Source organism: Coturnix japonica, chromosome 1 (genome assembly GCF_054131305.1).
Source record: "Coturnix japonica strain WE chromosome 1, WE-NBRP24, whole genome shotgun sequence".
NCBI classification, from domain to species: Eukaryota; Metazoa; Chordata; class Aves; order Galliformes; family Phasianidae; genus Coturnix; species Coturnix japonica.
In genome coordinates this window covers 1,045,856-1,062,211 of record NC_140663.1, presented here as the reverse complement: position 1 = coordinate 1,062,211, position 16,356 = coordinate 1,045,856, and the positions used below count along the sequence as shown (strand labels likewise).

The 16,356-nt window shown below is 47.4% G+C and overlaps 1 protein-coding gene across 1 annotated transcript; it reads right to left on the bottom strand.

Annotated features, from left to right (window-relative positions):
* Positions 1-4,737: 4,737 nt before the first annotated feature.
* Positions 4,738-15,636, bottom strand: SLC35B4 (solute carrier family 35 member B4). Its single transcript, XM_015860415.3, has 10 exons — positions 15,467-15,636; positions 12,758-12,871; positions 12,174-12,276; positions 11,154-11,203; positions 10,570-10,651; positions 9,781-9,841; positions 9,273-9,382; positions 8,462-8,537; positions 8,169-8,244; positions 4,738-7,383 (listed from the first exon to the last, which is right to left on the bottom strand). The coding sequence occupies exons 1-10, from the start codon at positions 15,541-15,543 to the stop codon at positions 7,137-7,139; spliced, it is 996 nt and encodes a 331-aa protein (XP_015715901.1). The 5' UTR covers positions 15,544-15,636; the 3' UTR covers positions 4,738-7,136.
* Positions 15,637-16,356: the final 720 nt, after the last annotated feature.

The window sequence follows — 16,356 nt, the reverse complement described above, 5'->3', positions numbered from 1 at the left end:
GTTGTTTTGTTGCTTGGTGGTTTTTTTTTCCTGGACACTTAATTTCTGCGTGTCAGGAAAATCAGGGCAGTGGTGGGTGACACCCCAGCTACATCAGTGTCTCCTTTGGGGTTTTGGTTGGCTTACTTGGGTTTCCATCAGATAATAATATAACACGTATCAGAACAACATAACTGGAAGAGAACTGCAAGCAATTACTGGACCCTGAGCTCTCAAATACTTCCAAATGTGGGACATTCCATGGGGTTACTCATCCCCAGTGGGCAAATAGACCATGGGAGTTTAAAAAATATCAGAGAGAAGCTCAGGTTGGAAGCATGCTGAAACCAATTCAGCCAAATATTCAATTCCATAGATAGTTTCAGTTGGAAGGGACCCTTAAAGGTCATCTAGTCCAGTTCCACTGCACTCAACAGGGACACCTGCAGCTCCATCAGTGCACAGAGCCTCATCCAGCCTGAGCCTAAATGTCTCCAGGGATGTGGCACCCACCACTTGTCCGAGCAACCTGTTCCAATGCTTCACTTCCTCACTGTAACTTTTTCCCCCTTATATCTGTACTCCATCTCCCCTCTTCTAGTCTGAAACCATTTCTTGCCTTCCCTCCCCAACGTTTTACCTCCACACACTCTTGCTTGCTTTCCTCCCACTTCCCAGCAGAAGTTGCTCACCCAATTTACGAGATTCCCAGCAAGTTATGTGGACTTGCCCTTTGCCCACCTATACCCTGAAGCATGGAACATCTGGCCCATTCACAAGGCAGCAGTGCTGTTGGATTACCAACGTGTGCTATTTACGTTTTGTTCAGCAGATTGTGAAGCTTTGCAGTTGGGCGTTCTTAGTTTAGAAGGTTTATTTTTGGCTGGAAGTACAGAACTTGCAACTCCGTGCCTATATATTTATAGGCTGGCAGATAAAAGCAGGACTGTTTCAGGGAACTCTGTTTTCATTGGCAGGAAGTGTGTTTGGATTACAGCAGAGTAACACCTTAAGTTAGTCACAGTCAAACAAGTCTTTGAGTCCTGAATTTTACAGAGGGGAGCATAACAAGCTGTTTAATTTCCCTTTTGTACAAAAAAAAGAAGCATTCAGCATCCAATAAAATCCATACTAGTGCTTTCTGCCACGTGAATGGAAAAGGCTTTAGCAGCCTACTCTAGTCAAGTCTTTGCTTGAAGGATGGAGTGTTGGATCTTTGAGATGAAGCAGAGAAGACTGGGAACTTGTGGGAAGTTAAAAGCAGCTCTTCAGAATGGATGTTGGAAGAAAACTTCTCCACTGGGCACTGGAAGAGGCTGCCCAGGGCAGTGGTTGAGTCCCTGTCCCTGGAGGTGATCAATAAATATGGCACACTGAGGGATGTGGCTTAGTGGGCAGCACTGGTAGTAGGTGGATGGTTGGACCAGATGATCTTAGTGGTCTTTTCCAACCTTAATGATTCTATGATTCTGTTACCCATATCCCTCCCCCAAGCCCATAGCAACATGGTAGGAGTAACCATGGGTGGTGTAGGACCATGTGGATGCTGTAGGACAAGGAGCTGCAGAATTAAGGAATGACTGAATGTCGTTGGATAGACTTAAGAGTAGAGTGTATTAATTCAGATCCCTAAAATGAAAGGATCTGAAGTTTGTTGGATAAAAGTTTGTTTTACAACTCAAGGAAGTATTCCAGAGGTTCATAGATGTTCCTTCCTGCAAATTGGTGAGCACATTGAATGGTAGAGGTGGAGATGCTCCATGGACAAGAATGTAGACAGCCAGGGCAAGCAGCTACGGGTTCAGTTGAAGACAAGAGCAGGAGACAAGTGCTGGCTCAATCCTCCAGCACCCACTTCCCAGTTGACACAGGGAAAAAATGGACATAACATTATTTGTTTTGCTACTTTTGGAACATCACTGCCCTCCTTCCTCTCGCACTAACCTCACTGATACAGGCCAGTAGAGGCTTGATGTGAGGACTACTTTGAATCCAGCAGCAACCCCTTTTTATTTTCACTTGTTACCAATATTTTCTGGAAACAGATGGTGGAGAGTTGGTTTGGATTGACCAAAGGGATCCTTATTCCTTTGCTGAATGCCCACATCCATGTCTAAAAATACCTTTACTGAAGCACTGCATCGCATCCTGGCAGCATCTGGCTGCCCTGCTAGCTCTGCCTGCTCCCTCAGGAGCTTGTCTAATTGAATATGCTGCATAATATGCTGCTAATTTGGCAGCTGTCAAACTGAATTACACCACATTTTTTTAACAGTAGAGTAGTGGGGGTGAGAGAAGTTGTCGCACGGTGTGATAACACCAACTGACCGTGTTTCTCTTCGCATCCCTCATTTAAGGGAGAGCCAAAAAAGGGTTTGAAGAAGGCCCACTTGGGTCCTTATTGGTCTCACCCCACATGCATTCACAGCTCCAGCTCTCCCAACAGTGTTGGGTCTGTTTCCTAACCACTGTTTCCACGTTGCTGCATTTGCAAACCCAACTCAAGCGTCCATTCCATTGGAGCTGGAGCTTAAGCAAACTCTTCTTGATACCCACCATAGGCTCTCCAGTAACTCATCCTGCTTGAACATACCCTTTTGGTAACCCCCCTGAAATATTTCAAGCTTCTGAGATATTTGTCCTGTCTCCTGTCAGGTGGAGAGAGAGGAGCCCACGTTGCTAAGCCTGAATTTCTTTCTTTGCTGTGGGGAGGAGGGGGGAGGCAGCTCCTACATTGTTATCATTCTTGCTTCTCTCCGCTTATATCTCAGAGCATGTAGGAGCATGAAGGTATAAATCAATGTCCATCAGAAGTTGTGGATGCCTCATCCCTGGAGGTGCTCAAGGGCAGGATGGATGGGGCCTTGGCGCACCTGATAAGGTAGGAGGCAACCACCCCATGACAAGGATTGGATCTGGGTGGGCTTTAAGGCTCCTTCCAACCCAGCCATTCTGTGATCCTGATGGAAGACATCTCTGCTTTACATAACATTTGTTGTCCCCATGTTGGTTCAAGGGATCACCCAGCCATCATCTCTGTGCTATGCTTTGGGCAGCTACCAGCCCAGGGATTATTTCCACCCATGGCTGTCTTAAGCACCTCCTCTGTGGGAAATAGGACCATGTGGCTCTTACAGATGCTCCTACTTTGCCCCCACTTTAAGGGGGTAAATTAACATGCATTTCCTGCACTGCTGTCCTTTGGTCAATGCAGGCTCAGCGCATCCATCTTCCAGCTGCTCAGAAAGAGCAGGAGGTGAAGGGTAAAGCCAAGTTACTCATAATTGTATGGAAAAGGGGAAAATAATAATGATTACCTAAAAAAAATCCAGCACATTTTGGAGAAGGAAGGGGACCAGGAGAGACCCACAACCCTGGGCCATGCTGGAGGCAAAAATAATGGCTCCGTATCCTCCAAGCTGTTTCTCTCCCAGGTTTCCCATGTCAATAAATCTCACTCTTGGGTTTCAGCTGCTGATTTATGATTGCTATAATGAAAGATGCTGAACACAGAAACTAACTGTGTGGCTCCAGATGATTTACAGAGACATCTTTATCCCCTCTCATTTAATTTAGTGTCGGGAGTAAGTTTTTTACACCTTAGAAGTGACAGAGATCTCATGGAGGTGTTCCCAAAGGAGGTCAAGACTTTCCCTCTCGCTTTAATAAAGAAAAATACCCCTTGTTTTTCTCCATCCCACCGTGGTGAGCCACGGTGAGGACAGATTGAAAGTGTTAATAAACACAAACCTGAATTTAACGAAAGGTAAAAGATTTGGAACAGGAATGTTGAGTTGATGAAAGCAGTGCCCAGCCAATGAGGATTTATTAAATGAATGGCTGCCAGAGTCCGGGGAAAGATGATTTGTTGAGTTAGAAAAGCATATACTTGGTAACTACTTGGGAGTTGTATGCCTATTGATGCAGTGGGGAGGTTTAAGGGGATAAAACCATGGCAAGTGAAGCAGTGCAGCATAGACAAGATTTCCAGGAGACTGAAGCAACCAATGGGTCTTGTTTGGGGTCTTCGAATCCTGCTGGTGCCCTCAGCACCAAATGATTTGGGGTTCAAACTCAAACTGAGCCATGGCCCCAAGTCCAGAACATGGGCACCTCAGCTGCCCAACTCTGCAGTGTCAGACTTGGCTGCCCAGCTCACCCACCTGAGTGCAATTAGGACTGTTAGTAGATATCATTTATCATAAATGCAATTAAAGGGGAGCCTTCCCTATGGCCATCCTTTCCCTCTCCTGCCATCTTCCTCTTCCTGCACTCAGCCCAAATCTCACTTCATTTCCCTCATCAGTAACAACCAAGGCTAAAAGGGGTGGACACAAGGGGATAACACAGGTGGTATCAGTTTAGGGCTGCAGAGGAGGAAAAGAGACACCCCACCATTCTGTAGGCATCACACATGTGTAGATCATTACCGTTCTAGCTGCATTTCCCTTGTGCAAGATGGAAGGGCCCAAAGTGGATGCCTTGTCCCTGAAGATGCTCAAGGCCAGGTTGGACAGGTCCCTGGGCAGCCTGATCTGATGGGTGATAACCAGCCCATGGCAGGGGGGCTGGAAATGGATGAACTTTAAGGTCCCCTTCCAACCTAAGCCTTTCTCTGATAAGTAGAGGAGAAGATAAGTCCCCCATGAGCACCAAAGTCTCCAAAGGGAGGATAAATTGTGTTTTCAGAGCCCCAGCAATTTTCTGATCGCTGTCAGACAGAAGCAAAGGATGCAAGGAGAAACAAAAGGACCTTCATATCTTGAACAAGAGATATTTATTTTGTTCAACAAACCAGAACCCCAACAACATCGAAAATACCCCCCATAACCCAACCAACCAACCCAAAAGCTCTGTCAATCCAAAGCGTTGGTCTAAAAGCATCTTGGCTCATCACTTTGCCTGTCTCTGCTAAAAGAAAAATAGATGTGACCTATCACCTTATCATTTCTATTGAAAACGTAAAACCCAAATACTATTTAAATACTATTTTTTGGCTATTGGGGGCACTTCCCTTCACCTCACAACCAGGGGAGCTCTCCCGCAGCAGGAAGGGAATTGCTGACACTCCTAGGACAATAAATACTTGAGAACACACAGAAACACACAACGGACACGTTAAAAAAAGGCATGGGATAAGAACAAAATATATAACCCATGATCGATACCTGGCTTGAGAGACTTACAGCTTATAAAATAAAAGGAACCCAAACATCCCCCAGCTGCACCATCATCACACAGAAATGGGTGACAACATGTAATCAGGGGGTATCTTTGTTGATACAAAGGGCAGTAACCTAGAGTTGGCTATGTACAGTATGTTACAGGCACTCAGGCACCTGCTCAGATGTTGGTTAGGCCATGGATGGGCAATAAGCTGGGGGACAGCCACACAGCTGCTCTCAATAAGAATCAGCAATAAAATAGGAGCTTTGGGCTGGTAGCCATTGCTTGGGGAGGGCTTGGCATTGGTTTAACTGGGAGGCAGCAAGTGATTGTCTTTGCATCTTGCCTGTTTTTCATTCTCCCTCTTTTCTTTGCTTTTAGCGATGCCCACAAGTATTCCAGGTTTGGCTCTTTCTACTTCCCACCCAGGGCTGTGTGGTGCTTTGTTGTTAAGAGCAATGCAAACCAAAAGCCATGAGGATGTCGGTGATATCAAGAGTTGGCCAACCTTGATGTGATCAACTTGATGCTACTGGATGCTCTTATTGCTGAGTAGGGGAAGCATCACAATGAAGTAACCACGGTGCTAAAGGAAAATCAAGACAAAAAAATCCATGCATGTGCTCCCTTCCTGCTCCAAGACCAAGAAAGACAAGGCTGCTCACCAACCTTTGCTCTGCCCAACCATGACCAGCTCCTAGAACAGCGCTGCTCTTCGCCTTGCTGGAAGACATACATCCAAAGCTCTTGCAAGTTTTCCAGATGTCATGCAAGAGGTGATGCTATGGGACACCTGTCCTGCACCAGGTGGATGCATAGAAATGTCATGAGTGAAGCTGACCCCCAAGAAATGGAAGAAGGAAAGAAAAGGGGAGAGCCAGCTGAAGGGACGGGAAAACCAGCCCCTCCTCAGCAACAGAATTAAGCTCAGCTGTTCTGGCCCTTCTGAAATTCCTTGGCAATGTTTGTACCCTGAGGCGTGTAGTGATAGAGCAAGGGGTAACCGTTCTAAAGTAAGAGTTATATTCGGTGTTAGAAGGAAATTCTTTACTCTGAGCATGGGGAGGCACTGGAATAGACAACCCAGAGAAGCCGTGGAGGCCCCATCCTTCAAAGTGCTCAAGACCAGGTTGGATGAGGCTATAGGCAACCTTTCTAGTTGGGGGGGGGGGTTCATAAAAGGTCCTTCCCAAGCCAAATTGCTCCATGATTTTACACTGAAGTGTCCCAGGCACACAGCACGACTCACTGCAGCAGTAGGTAGCAAATTCACCTGTGGCCACACTTAGGATGATGGAAAAAAGGAGGAAGATGTGGCTGAAAAGTGACCTGCACTAAGTTCTACCAGAAGCAGGAACCCCTAACACCCTCCACCTCATTAGGTAGCAGTGCAATATCACGATATTTAGTGACAGGAGCTTGGTGGCTTGGAGGTAAGTCCCCAAAGCCACTCTTTAGTAGTCTACCAAGCAGACTGAAGAAGGTGGAAGCTATGGGGTGTAACCAATATCCTCCCAGCATGATCAGGCAACAAGGACTCAAATTAAAAGCCAGGCCTGGCACTTCCAGTGTAACTAAAAACCTGCTCCATAAACAGCAGCGTCTGGTGGCTCTCTGGGGCTCAGCCATCCACTACAGTAACCTGGCTGTTAAAGGACGGCACCAAATGGGCTCAGGGTTCAGCTCAATGAAGCTGAGAGGACTGCAGAGAAGCACAAGGTTGGGATCCTAATCAAGAACCGGGTCAGCTTTAAAATTATTTAAAAGGGAAGGAGTTGCATAACAAAATGCACCATCTCAAAAGTAACCATATCCTCCCACCACGATCCATTATTCCAGGCAGGTTCCCAGCAGAGGCTCCACGTTTCCCAGGAGCTTGGCACAGCCAACACCTCCCCTGTGTTATAAAAAGGAACCCCCTTTCAGGGAGATTTCCTGCTGCTCTGCTCTATAAAACAATAAAAAGGTCCCTCCAGAGTGTCCCCCAGCTGCTATTCCGCCTTCGGCCTCTTCCTCCAGCGAGCCAGGAGGGGCCCGAGGCTGTTCCACACCTCTGTGTACATGAGAGTCCCCACAAAGACGAAGGCAGTGCCCAACCAGTGCCAGGCCGTGAAGGGGTTACGGAAGTAGAGGATGGAGAAGATGAGGCTGACGAACTTGCGCAGCGTCACCACCAACGTGACGGTGAGGGAGGTGCACTCCGTGGTGAGGATGAAGACGCCCCGAATGCAGACGTATCTGGGTGGGTGGGAGGTTAGGGAGCATCAGAGCTACAAAGGGAGGTTCTCCTAGCCTCAAAAAATGCAAAGGTTTGGGCAGTGGATAACCCCAGTTTGGTTACAGAGAGAATAAATGTCCCTTCTCAGCTCAGCTGTGCTCTGACCCTCAGGGAAACCCCTGGATTCTCAACATCCCCTTCAGCCTGCACTGTGGGAAAGCAAAACTCCTCCACTACAGAGTAGCCAGAGCTGATGTGCTAGCAAAAAGTTAATGGCAAACAGGGTTTGCAGTTCTTGCAGTGGGGCAAAGGGAAACTAAAATCAGACTTCTTCTGATCTACTACTAGTTACAGATGGAGAAGTCCCCTTTCCTCCCTAAGAGGGCAAAGGAAAGGCTTTGAATTGGTCTTATGGAGGAGCATGAGCAGCTATAAGGCACACTAACTTGTCAGCAGTGAAGAAATTGGTAACTGAAGGGCCCCGTTTTCCAGGGTATCTTGGCTTCATCAGACTTGCAGATCTGCCCTTGCTGCCATGGGCATGAATGGCTGTTATCCTTTCTAACGGCTGGCAGAACCACTGTAAGCTTTTACCAGCCAGCCTATCCCTGGGGAGACGGTGGCAGATTTCAGCCAACCTGGAAAATACCCTTAAGTTCCAGGTTGAATTCCACTCTGTATTTTCCAAGATCAGCTCCCAAAAAGCAGGGGAGGCATTAAGGGTTCGGCATCCCCACCCTATTCCACCTCTCCTATCGTGCTTCTATCTCCAGAGCTTGTCTCAAGCTGCACATTGGAAGGATACTGAGTGATGACGTTCATGAGGAGGTAGAACCACATGATTGGCATGGTCAGCCCAATCACTGGGATCTGGAATGGCTCTGTGGGGAGGAAGGACAAACAGGTCTCTAAGCAGCAATTAGCTCAAGAAAAATGCATCTGCTGTAGGCACACAAAGTGTGAGCCAGGAGGGAGCAAGGTTTGATACAAAGAGAAGATGCAAGGAGAGAGAATGTCTCTTTTGTCCATGAATGACAAAAGCTTCATCCAGAGGACAGAAAGGTACAAGAACAAGGCTCCCATCCATGCAACACTCACCAGACTGGCTGAAGAGAACTGCATGGTGGTAGATGTTTGGGGCCAGGAGAATAAAGCCAGGGAGTGGTAACGCATGCTGGAAAGAAAAGGTAAAGAAAGACATGATGTTAGTAATTCATGTGAATCCACTCACTTCTTACTGAAAAATCAGCCTCACACATCTCTGTGGATTCGAGCTTCACTGCTCTACCCTCACAGAATGTGATCCTTTGGATTTCTGCCCCAGGGATATTGCCTGTTTTCAACATGCTCTGTGAGCAGCAAAAAAACCCTCCTCCTTCCAGGAAGCAAAGGGGGAAGATGGGATCATGTAATCACAGAATGGCTTGGGTTGGAAGGGACCTCAAGGATCATGAAGCACCAACCCCCTGCCACCAAACTCCACATTGAATACCAGCCCAGGCTGCCCAACGCCCCATCAAACCTGCCCTTGAACACCTCTAGGGATGGACGGGGCATCCACAGCCTCTCTGTGCAGCTGTTCCAGCACCTCACCAACTCTCTCTGTGAAGAACTTCCCCCTGATGAAGAAGGATCTACTACAGCCCAGCTATACAGGCTGTGAATTTCATCAGTCTGCTTCTCAGCAGGGGAAATTCAGAAAGCCAGACCTCCCCCCCCTTTATAAAATTCACCTCCTGGGCTGCACCTCCAAAGGAAACTTCTGGAGTCAGATGACTACACATAGCTGAAACCACCACTATCATTTGAAGCAGCTCACAGGGCTGCCTGTGTGGATCTGAGTGCCAGGTGGGTCTCTGAGCAGCTCTCTCTATCCAGTAAAAGAAACAACAAAGATGCGGTGACTCACGTTGTAAAAAAGGGCCTCTTTGGAGTGTTTCCCAAACTGCTTGTAAAGCGTCTCCTGGAAAATCCCCATTCTTGCAGACATGAGGAGGGCGAAGGTGAGTGCAGCAATACCTGGAAGAGAAACACTTGAATTGGCAACCACCCCCTTCTTTCTCACTGCTGCATAGGTCACATACATCAGGCAGGGAGGAATCAAGAAGGTACCCGCAACTATGCCTGACTGTAGTCTCATTCTCTCACTACACTACTACTACCTTGCAGCAATCCTTCAGGTGCTGTATGTGACTTGTTGGCTACATGACGAGCATCTCCTTGCACAAAGCTGTTAATGAGTGCCATAAACTCCCACTCTTTGCAAATCAACATCTGGAAGCTCAGCATAACAACACCAGCACGTGGACTCCCACCACAGTCTGCACTGCCCAATCCACAGTGGCCAAGGATGAGACCTCAGAGAGCTGAGCCTTGCCTGTATCTCAGCAGGGCTGGCTGGACATGTGCTCACATACCTAGCAGCCACCACAAGAAAACATGGAGTCCATCCTCTTCATTCAAGCTGGAGTCGGATGCCTGGTGAAGAGAGACACAACAGTCACCATGAGCTACCACAGCTCTGCATTCCTCTATATGTTTCTACCTCATTCCTGGCTTGTGTTATGCTTCAAGCAAGCCTGTAAAGAAAAGAATGGCCATTCCAGAGTCGCTTCCTCAGCTGAATGGATGTGACAGCAACCACAGCACATTTTGTTTTCCACTCTGCTTGGAGGAACATACCAGATTCCAGTTAAAAGTATAAATGTCTGATCAAGAAAGGCATTTTTCTTAAAGGAATGCCCTGGCTTGGCCAGAGACTGAACTCTTCAACACCAGAAATAACCAGTGCTGCTTAGAAAGCTCTCGGTTGGCCCACTGGCATCTGGTATAAAGGAAACAACAAGGGCTCTGGCCAAGTCCCACTTTGGTACTACAGCTGGCTTACAGTCAAGGTACTGAGGAAGCCAGACCTGTATATGCTGTAAGCTGATGGTAAAACACTTGGTGGCATGACTTGGCTGAACGTTTCTGCTATGGCTTAGGGCAAATTAGATTACACACATTTTCCATAACTCTGCATACCATATGTCATTGTTTCCAAAACCCCACACCCATTAAAAGTTGCTCTGTATTAATTCAGACTAAGGCTGTAGAGCACAGACCTTCCTCAGACACCCTGAGAGTATAAGCAGCTATGAAACAATGGCAGCTCCCCCCGTCAGAAAGGTTCACAGCTGTGACTTCAGGCCCCTTCCAATCCTTACCACTTGCTTTGCAGACATGAAAGTGCAGGTAAAGATCCCCATGGAAACCAGGGCTATGGATGTGTATTTCGACAAACTGTATCTGCACAAGAGAGAAGAGAAACGTCAGCGATCCAGCACAGATTTACACAGTTCATCTATTTCTCCTTTGCTCTGTATTTTGCTCTATTACACTGTTATGGACTTGGCATAATGGGCACAAAACCTTTACCTAACACTGGACACGGCTGGGGTTGGGCAGCCAACTTACTGAGCAGAAGGGCAGAGTCCATGTAAGTGGAAGACGGAACATGTTGGTGTGTTATCAGCACTGTCTTAGTCAGAAAGCCAAAACGTAGAACTCTTATGGGATGCTATGAAGACAGTTAACTCCATCCCAGATTGAGTCAGTATAGCAAGTGAAGGCGTGAGGGGCAGTGGGAGTGATGAAAAGGACCCTTAGTTCAGGCATACCCTGTGCTTCATCTTCAATATCAGTCAAGCAAGGATATTTATGATGAAAGGGGAAGGCACTTCACATTGGTCAGGATTAAGGTAATAGCAATGCACTGCATGACGGTACAAGAAAAGTGCTTGTAATTTACCTTTTCTTCAGAATGATGATACCCAGAGCCATGCTTGCTATGAGAGAGCCCTGGGGAAAACCAAAAACAGAAGGTCAGCATGATAGAATTCCTTGCACTGGTGCACCTGCCTCAGACAAATAACCTTGAGCTCAATACAACTACCATGAAAACACCAAGTGAAATGGCAGAATGGGATCAGGGAGTCTCACTTCAGCTATCAGGAAGGGAGAAATCAAGCCAGGCGTCCTGGGAACAAGGATCTCCTGACCCATCGACCTTCCCTTTCTTGGCCCACTCCCAACACTCCATGAGCAGCATGTAGCCAAACCACTGTGTTTTTAATTGGGAACAGGAGTGCAGCTGCACAGACTGATTGCAGGGCTGCAATACACGAATCCCTCATGGTTAATGCAGGACAGGGCTCCTACAGCACTGTCTGTTTTTCTTCTTGTTAATGTCTCTTGATTGCACGTATCTCAATGCAATGATAAGTTGTGAAAGAAAAGCCTCCACCCTGCAGATGTACCCAGCAGATTTTGTTATGCCCAGCAACCAGAGCTCTATTTTCTTAGTTTTTAATAGATATTTTTAAGTGAAGATGCATTTTAATAGCATCTTCCAAAGCAGAGGCCCAGGGAGGAACAGTACATATGGCCAAATCCATCCTCTCTGACCGAAGGCATTTAACACATGCATTTACTCTAGAACATGAACCATTTTGTTTCATTATGAGGTGGAAAGGAAAGCTGAGTCCTTCAGACCAGCAACTGAGTCCATGCAAGTCTGCCAGACAGAGCTTGGGCTTGGTTTGGTCACCCTTATTCCCTCATCACCTCAGGAAAGATGAATTATGTGCCAGCTTTGGTTTCCTCATCTATCTAGGGACATTTAATGGTTAATATTACAAAAGTAAGACTTCAAGCTGAGCCAGCATAGCAAAAATATGGTAGAAGAACACATGCAACAGAGACGGTGCTTGCAGATGTGATGGGAAGAGACGTCACATGAGGTGGGAAAGGACAGCATGGCAGTACTCACTGATCTGAAGATCATGTGCAGCGGCATGGCAATATTTAAGTTCAAAGCATAGTTATTCACCACGCTGACAGTGAAGAACATGGCCACCATGATGAGGTAGTACCTGAAACACAAACACAAAGTGGTGGTCAGCAAAATCAGCCCATGGCTGTGCAGGCTGGGATGCACCTTGAGAAGAGACAAGTGGTACAGAGAGAGCTGGGAGCTGAGCAGGAACCCACCTCACTCTAGGTCTGTGACAAGAACAAAGAGATCAACACAATTTAGATGCATCCATGCATCCACTGCATGAAGCACTAGAGAGACAGTGAGCTCTTCAACCACAGCCTATTCTTAAATGTACGAAATACTGCCCTGTTTCTCATACAGGTGGATACCTGACAGCAATTTCCTATTAAGTATTCTCAATACAATAAGGAGTTTGTATTTTACCAGGCATGACAGGTTCTCAATGAGGCTTTGCAAATGCTGCTGAATGGATCCGATTTGGACAGGATAAACGCATGAGCCATTTTATTAAACACTTCTTGAGATAACAGGGCAGGGCAATTTGCAACAAGTGAAAACATTCAAGTCCACTGTACCTCATTGGGATGGCCGGCCTCTTCCTCCCGAAGTTGGCTTCGAAGATAAAACCTTCCACTGCAATAAATAGGAACTGGGAGAACGTCACTATGTTCCCACATCCTGGAAACTGCCTGCAGGTAGAAAGACAAGCATAAGAGCAATGTCACAGAGCACAGTGTACTGGGTTGTAATAAACTCTAGCTAGCAGCTCACAATCCCACATTGAGCATCAACCTGGAGGGACTCCACTGTTTTAACTGGCCAAGTTCTCATATTGCTTTTGTTAAACGTTTCCCTGCAGGCACTGACTCACCTGTATTTGTGTAGATGAATGTGTAGCAATCCCTTCCCCTTCTATTTCCAAAGATGAAGGAAGCAACCACTCCCTTCATGGAGGACAGAGTGAAATAAGTCAGGAAGGAAGTGAAAGAAGAAGCTGCTCTGATCTGGGTCTGCATAGTGTCCCGCTGTGGTATAGGGTGTGAATGCACATCAAGCACTGACATAACCATATTGAAGCAGGGTCTCCATTCTCATGGGGTAAGAGGTTTTGACAGGGCTCTCTCACTAGATACTTGCTGCTGTGTGTGCTACAGGCCAGGTGAAACGATGACTGTGACTGCAAGGAAGGCAGCAGGATTTCTTATAACCCCTATGGGAAGGAAGAGCTGAGGTGAGGTCCATGTCAGCATAATAGCAAAGCTTTGTGACTTTGGCAGCTAAGCACCCATGGTGGGTGAGCCTGCTGCAGGCTCTGCCTTCTTACTAAGAAGCTTAACAGGAACAGGAGAGGATTTCCCAGCAGGCACATTGTCAGCTGTGAGTTGTCAGATGATCAGAAAGCTTGTTGTTCTTTGCAGCAGGAGACACAGGGAGGACTTCTCCTTCCTCTGCTGCAAGAGGGAAGCTGAGGCCAAGGACTTAATGAAGGAGATGCATGCTGCCAAGTCCCTGCTGCACCAGCATGCAGCTTGCTGTGTAAATACCCTACCAGCATAAAAAGGAAAAGCCATCTTTTCTCCCTGTATCTTTCATGGCACCAGCCTGAGTGCCTGCCCTTTACCCACCTGCCAACTTCAATGAACCACACAACTCCAATCCCTGCTTTCCAACGTGCTTAAGAGGTTCAGAAGTTACACGAGGGAACAGAAAACAGTCAACCTGAGACAGAAGCCACGTTGCATGAGGGAAAAGAAGAGAGACTGAACCACAAACAGAGGCCAGGCTACAGGATTATAAAGCATATCTCGGCAGGAAAACATAAAGCAAGAACAAACCTGGACTGAAAACAAGCCAAGACTGTTTTCAAGCACTAAACTTTGCTTCCTCCCTATTCACAGATCCTTGCATCCTGTTGCTTGTTGTACATATGACCTTACATCACCAATAAAATGCTGACAGAAGGTTATGTGTTGACAGATAATAAAAAGGCAAACAACAAAAAGAAAACAACCCCAAAATAAACAAACCCAGGCTGTATCCACCCATATGTTTGACTCACGATCCCAGCACATTGATAGACTTAGAAGAAACAGCACATAGTCTGCGTGTGTCAACTAATGGAATCCTTTAGCTGTAGATGATGATGGAGAGACCTTCAGAAGCAAAGCAGCATCAATCTATGATGCCTGAAGGACTGAGCAGCCTGGGCTATCAGCAGATAGTGGATGACGAAGAGGAGAAACCCTATTGAGATCTACCATGCAGTGATTCAGATGTCTTTACATGGATGACACCTCCCAAGGACACGACTTCAGAAGGTCAAATTGGCTTTCTAACCAATACTGTATGGCTCAAGGACAGTCCCACAGCATCAATAAGGAAAGGGTGCCAGCATCCAAGGCTCTGAATGCAGGAGATGGGAAGAATTGAAGTGTCTCTTGCCCTACTCAAGCCCCCTTTCTTGCTTAACACACTCTTGAGAACATCCAACAAGGAGTTTCCCTACTCTCCCTCTTAGGGACCCATTTCACTACAATAAGAGGGAGCAAACCTGTTTGTTTGGCCTGTTTTACATCACTTTCATAGCAACCAAAGCCCATTATTTCTTGTCCTGTCTCCTCCACAGCCATTTTCCATACATTTCAAGTCTTCTATCTGTCCTTCAGCATCTTTTAGACTAAGCAGTCTTCACTGTATGAGGAGCTGGTAGCAGAGAGAAAGCATTGAAGGGACACTTAAGGAACGATGTGTGGTGATCCCCATATCCATAATGGGATGCTGTGACGTGCCTGCACTGACAAAACCAACCCAGGCGTATATAAAGCTGGACAACCCCCAGAACACCATAAAACCCATAAAAACCAAAGCAATGTAAACCCAGGCTCTACCAGAGGGCCCTAAGGATGCCATACATCTCAATGGGGTCTGTGGTGGGTCCGACCATCCCTTCAGGCAATGCACAGCCCTGGGGCCTGGAGCTGTTCCCTTGTGGGTCTGACCATCCCTTTAGGGCCTCACAACCCCTCAAGGCCAACCTCAAGCCGGTTTTCAGCCCCAAATACCCCAAAAACCCCCTCAGATCCCCCCCAAACCCCCTCAGATCCCCCCCCAGACCCCTCAGATCCCCCCCAAGGCCCCTCATATAAAGCCTTAAGGGGCAGCTTTCCTCTCCCTCCCACCCCAAGGCCTTCAAGCTGAGGTGGGCAGCGCTGCGATACCCAACCCCAAAAGCACCATTTCTACCCCCAAAACCTCCTTTCCCCCCCCCCCCCTTCCAACCTCACCTGACCAGCAGCTCAAGGAACACCACGTTACTGCAGCAGCCGCAGAACACCAAACACACCGCCAAAGCCGGGTGCATAGCGCAACCCTAAGCAATAAAACGGCCTTTTCGGGCCTCCACAGCATCACAGCTCCCGGGCCTACTGCCCCCAATGCCGGCCCCACCACCCCCGCTTCCTCCCGGCCGCCGGTAGTTCGTTCTCCGCCCCGCTTCACGTTGGTAATCGCCGCCTCTCCGTCACGGTGCGGCATACAAATCCCAGCAGCCCCCGCGGCGCCTTCCCGTCTCCTCCCATAGGGATGGTAGCGCGGGGCATGATGGGTGTTGTAGTTTCGTGCTTGTGGTGGGGGGGGCGGGCTGTAATGGCGGCGGTGATGTGGCTGTGGAGAACGACTATAGTAAATAGGCTGGAAGGACGTTCCTCAACGAGGAGCCCTTTTTAAGTGTTAAATAATGAAATCAATTGCTCAGATGTGAAATCGAGCTGAAATGCTGCTGCTGCTGTGATCCTCTGACTTTATTTCAGGGACCTACCAAACCCAATGGCACTATGAGGTGTCAGCTACTTCATGGAGACGACGGTGAAAAATGAACGTTTTCTGCTTGTATTTCTGGCTGTGATACATGGAAGAGACTTTACACTGTGAATAATTCGCCCTCGTGACTTAATGCTTTGGCTTTCCCTATCAAGAGCGAAGACACTGTTGGGTCAGCAATGGGAGACACACAAATCAATACAGTGCTGTATAGAATACGGTTGGAAAAGAGCACTGAGATCATCTACTCTGACCATTGACCTATCACTGCCATGATAAAACCTTCCCTTCCCTTCCCTTCCCTTCCCTTCCCTTCCCTTCCCTTCCCTTCCCTTCCCTTCCCTTCCCTTCCCTT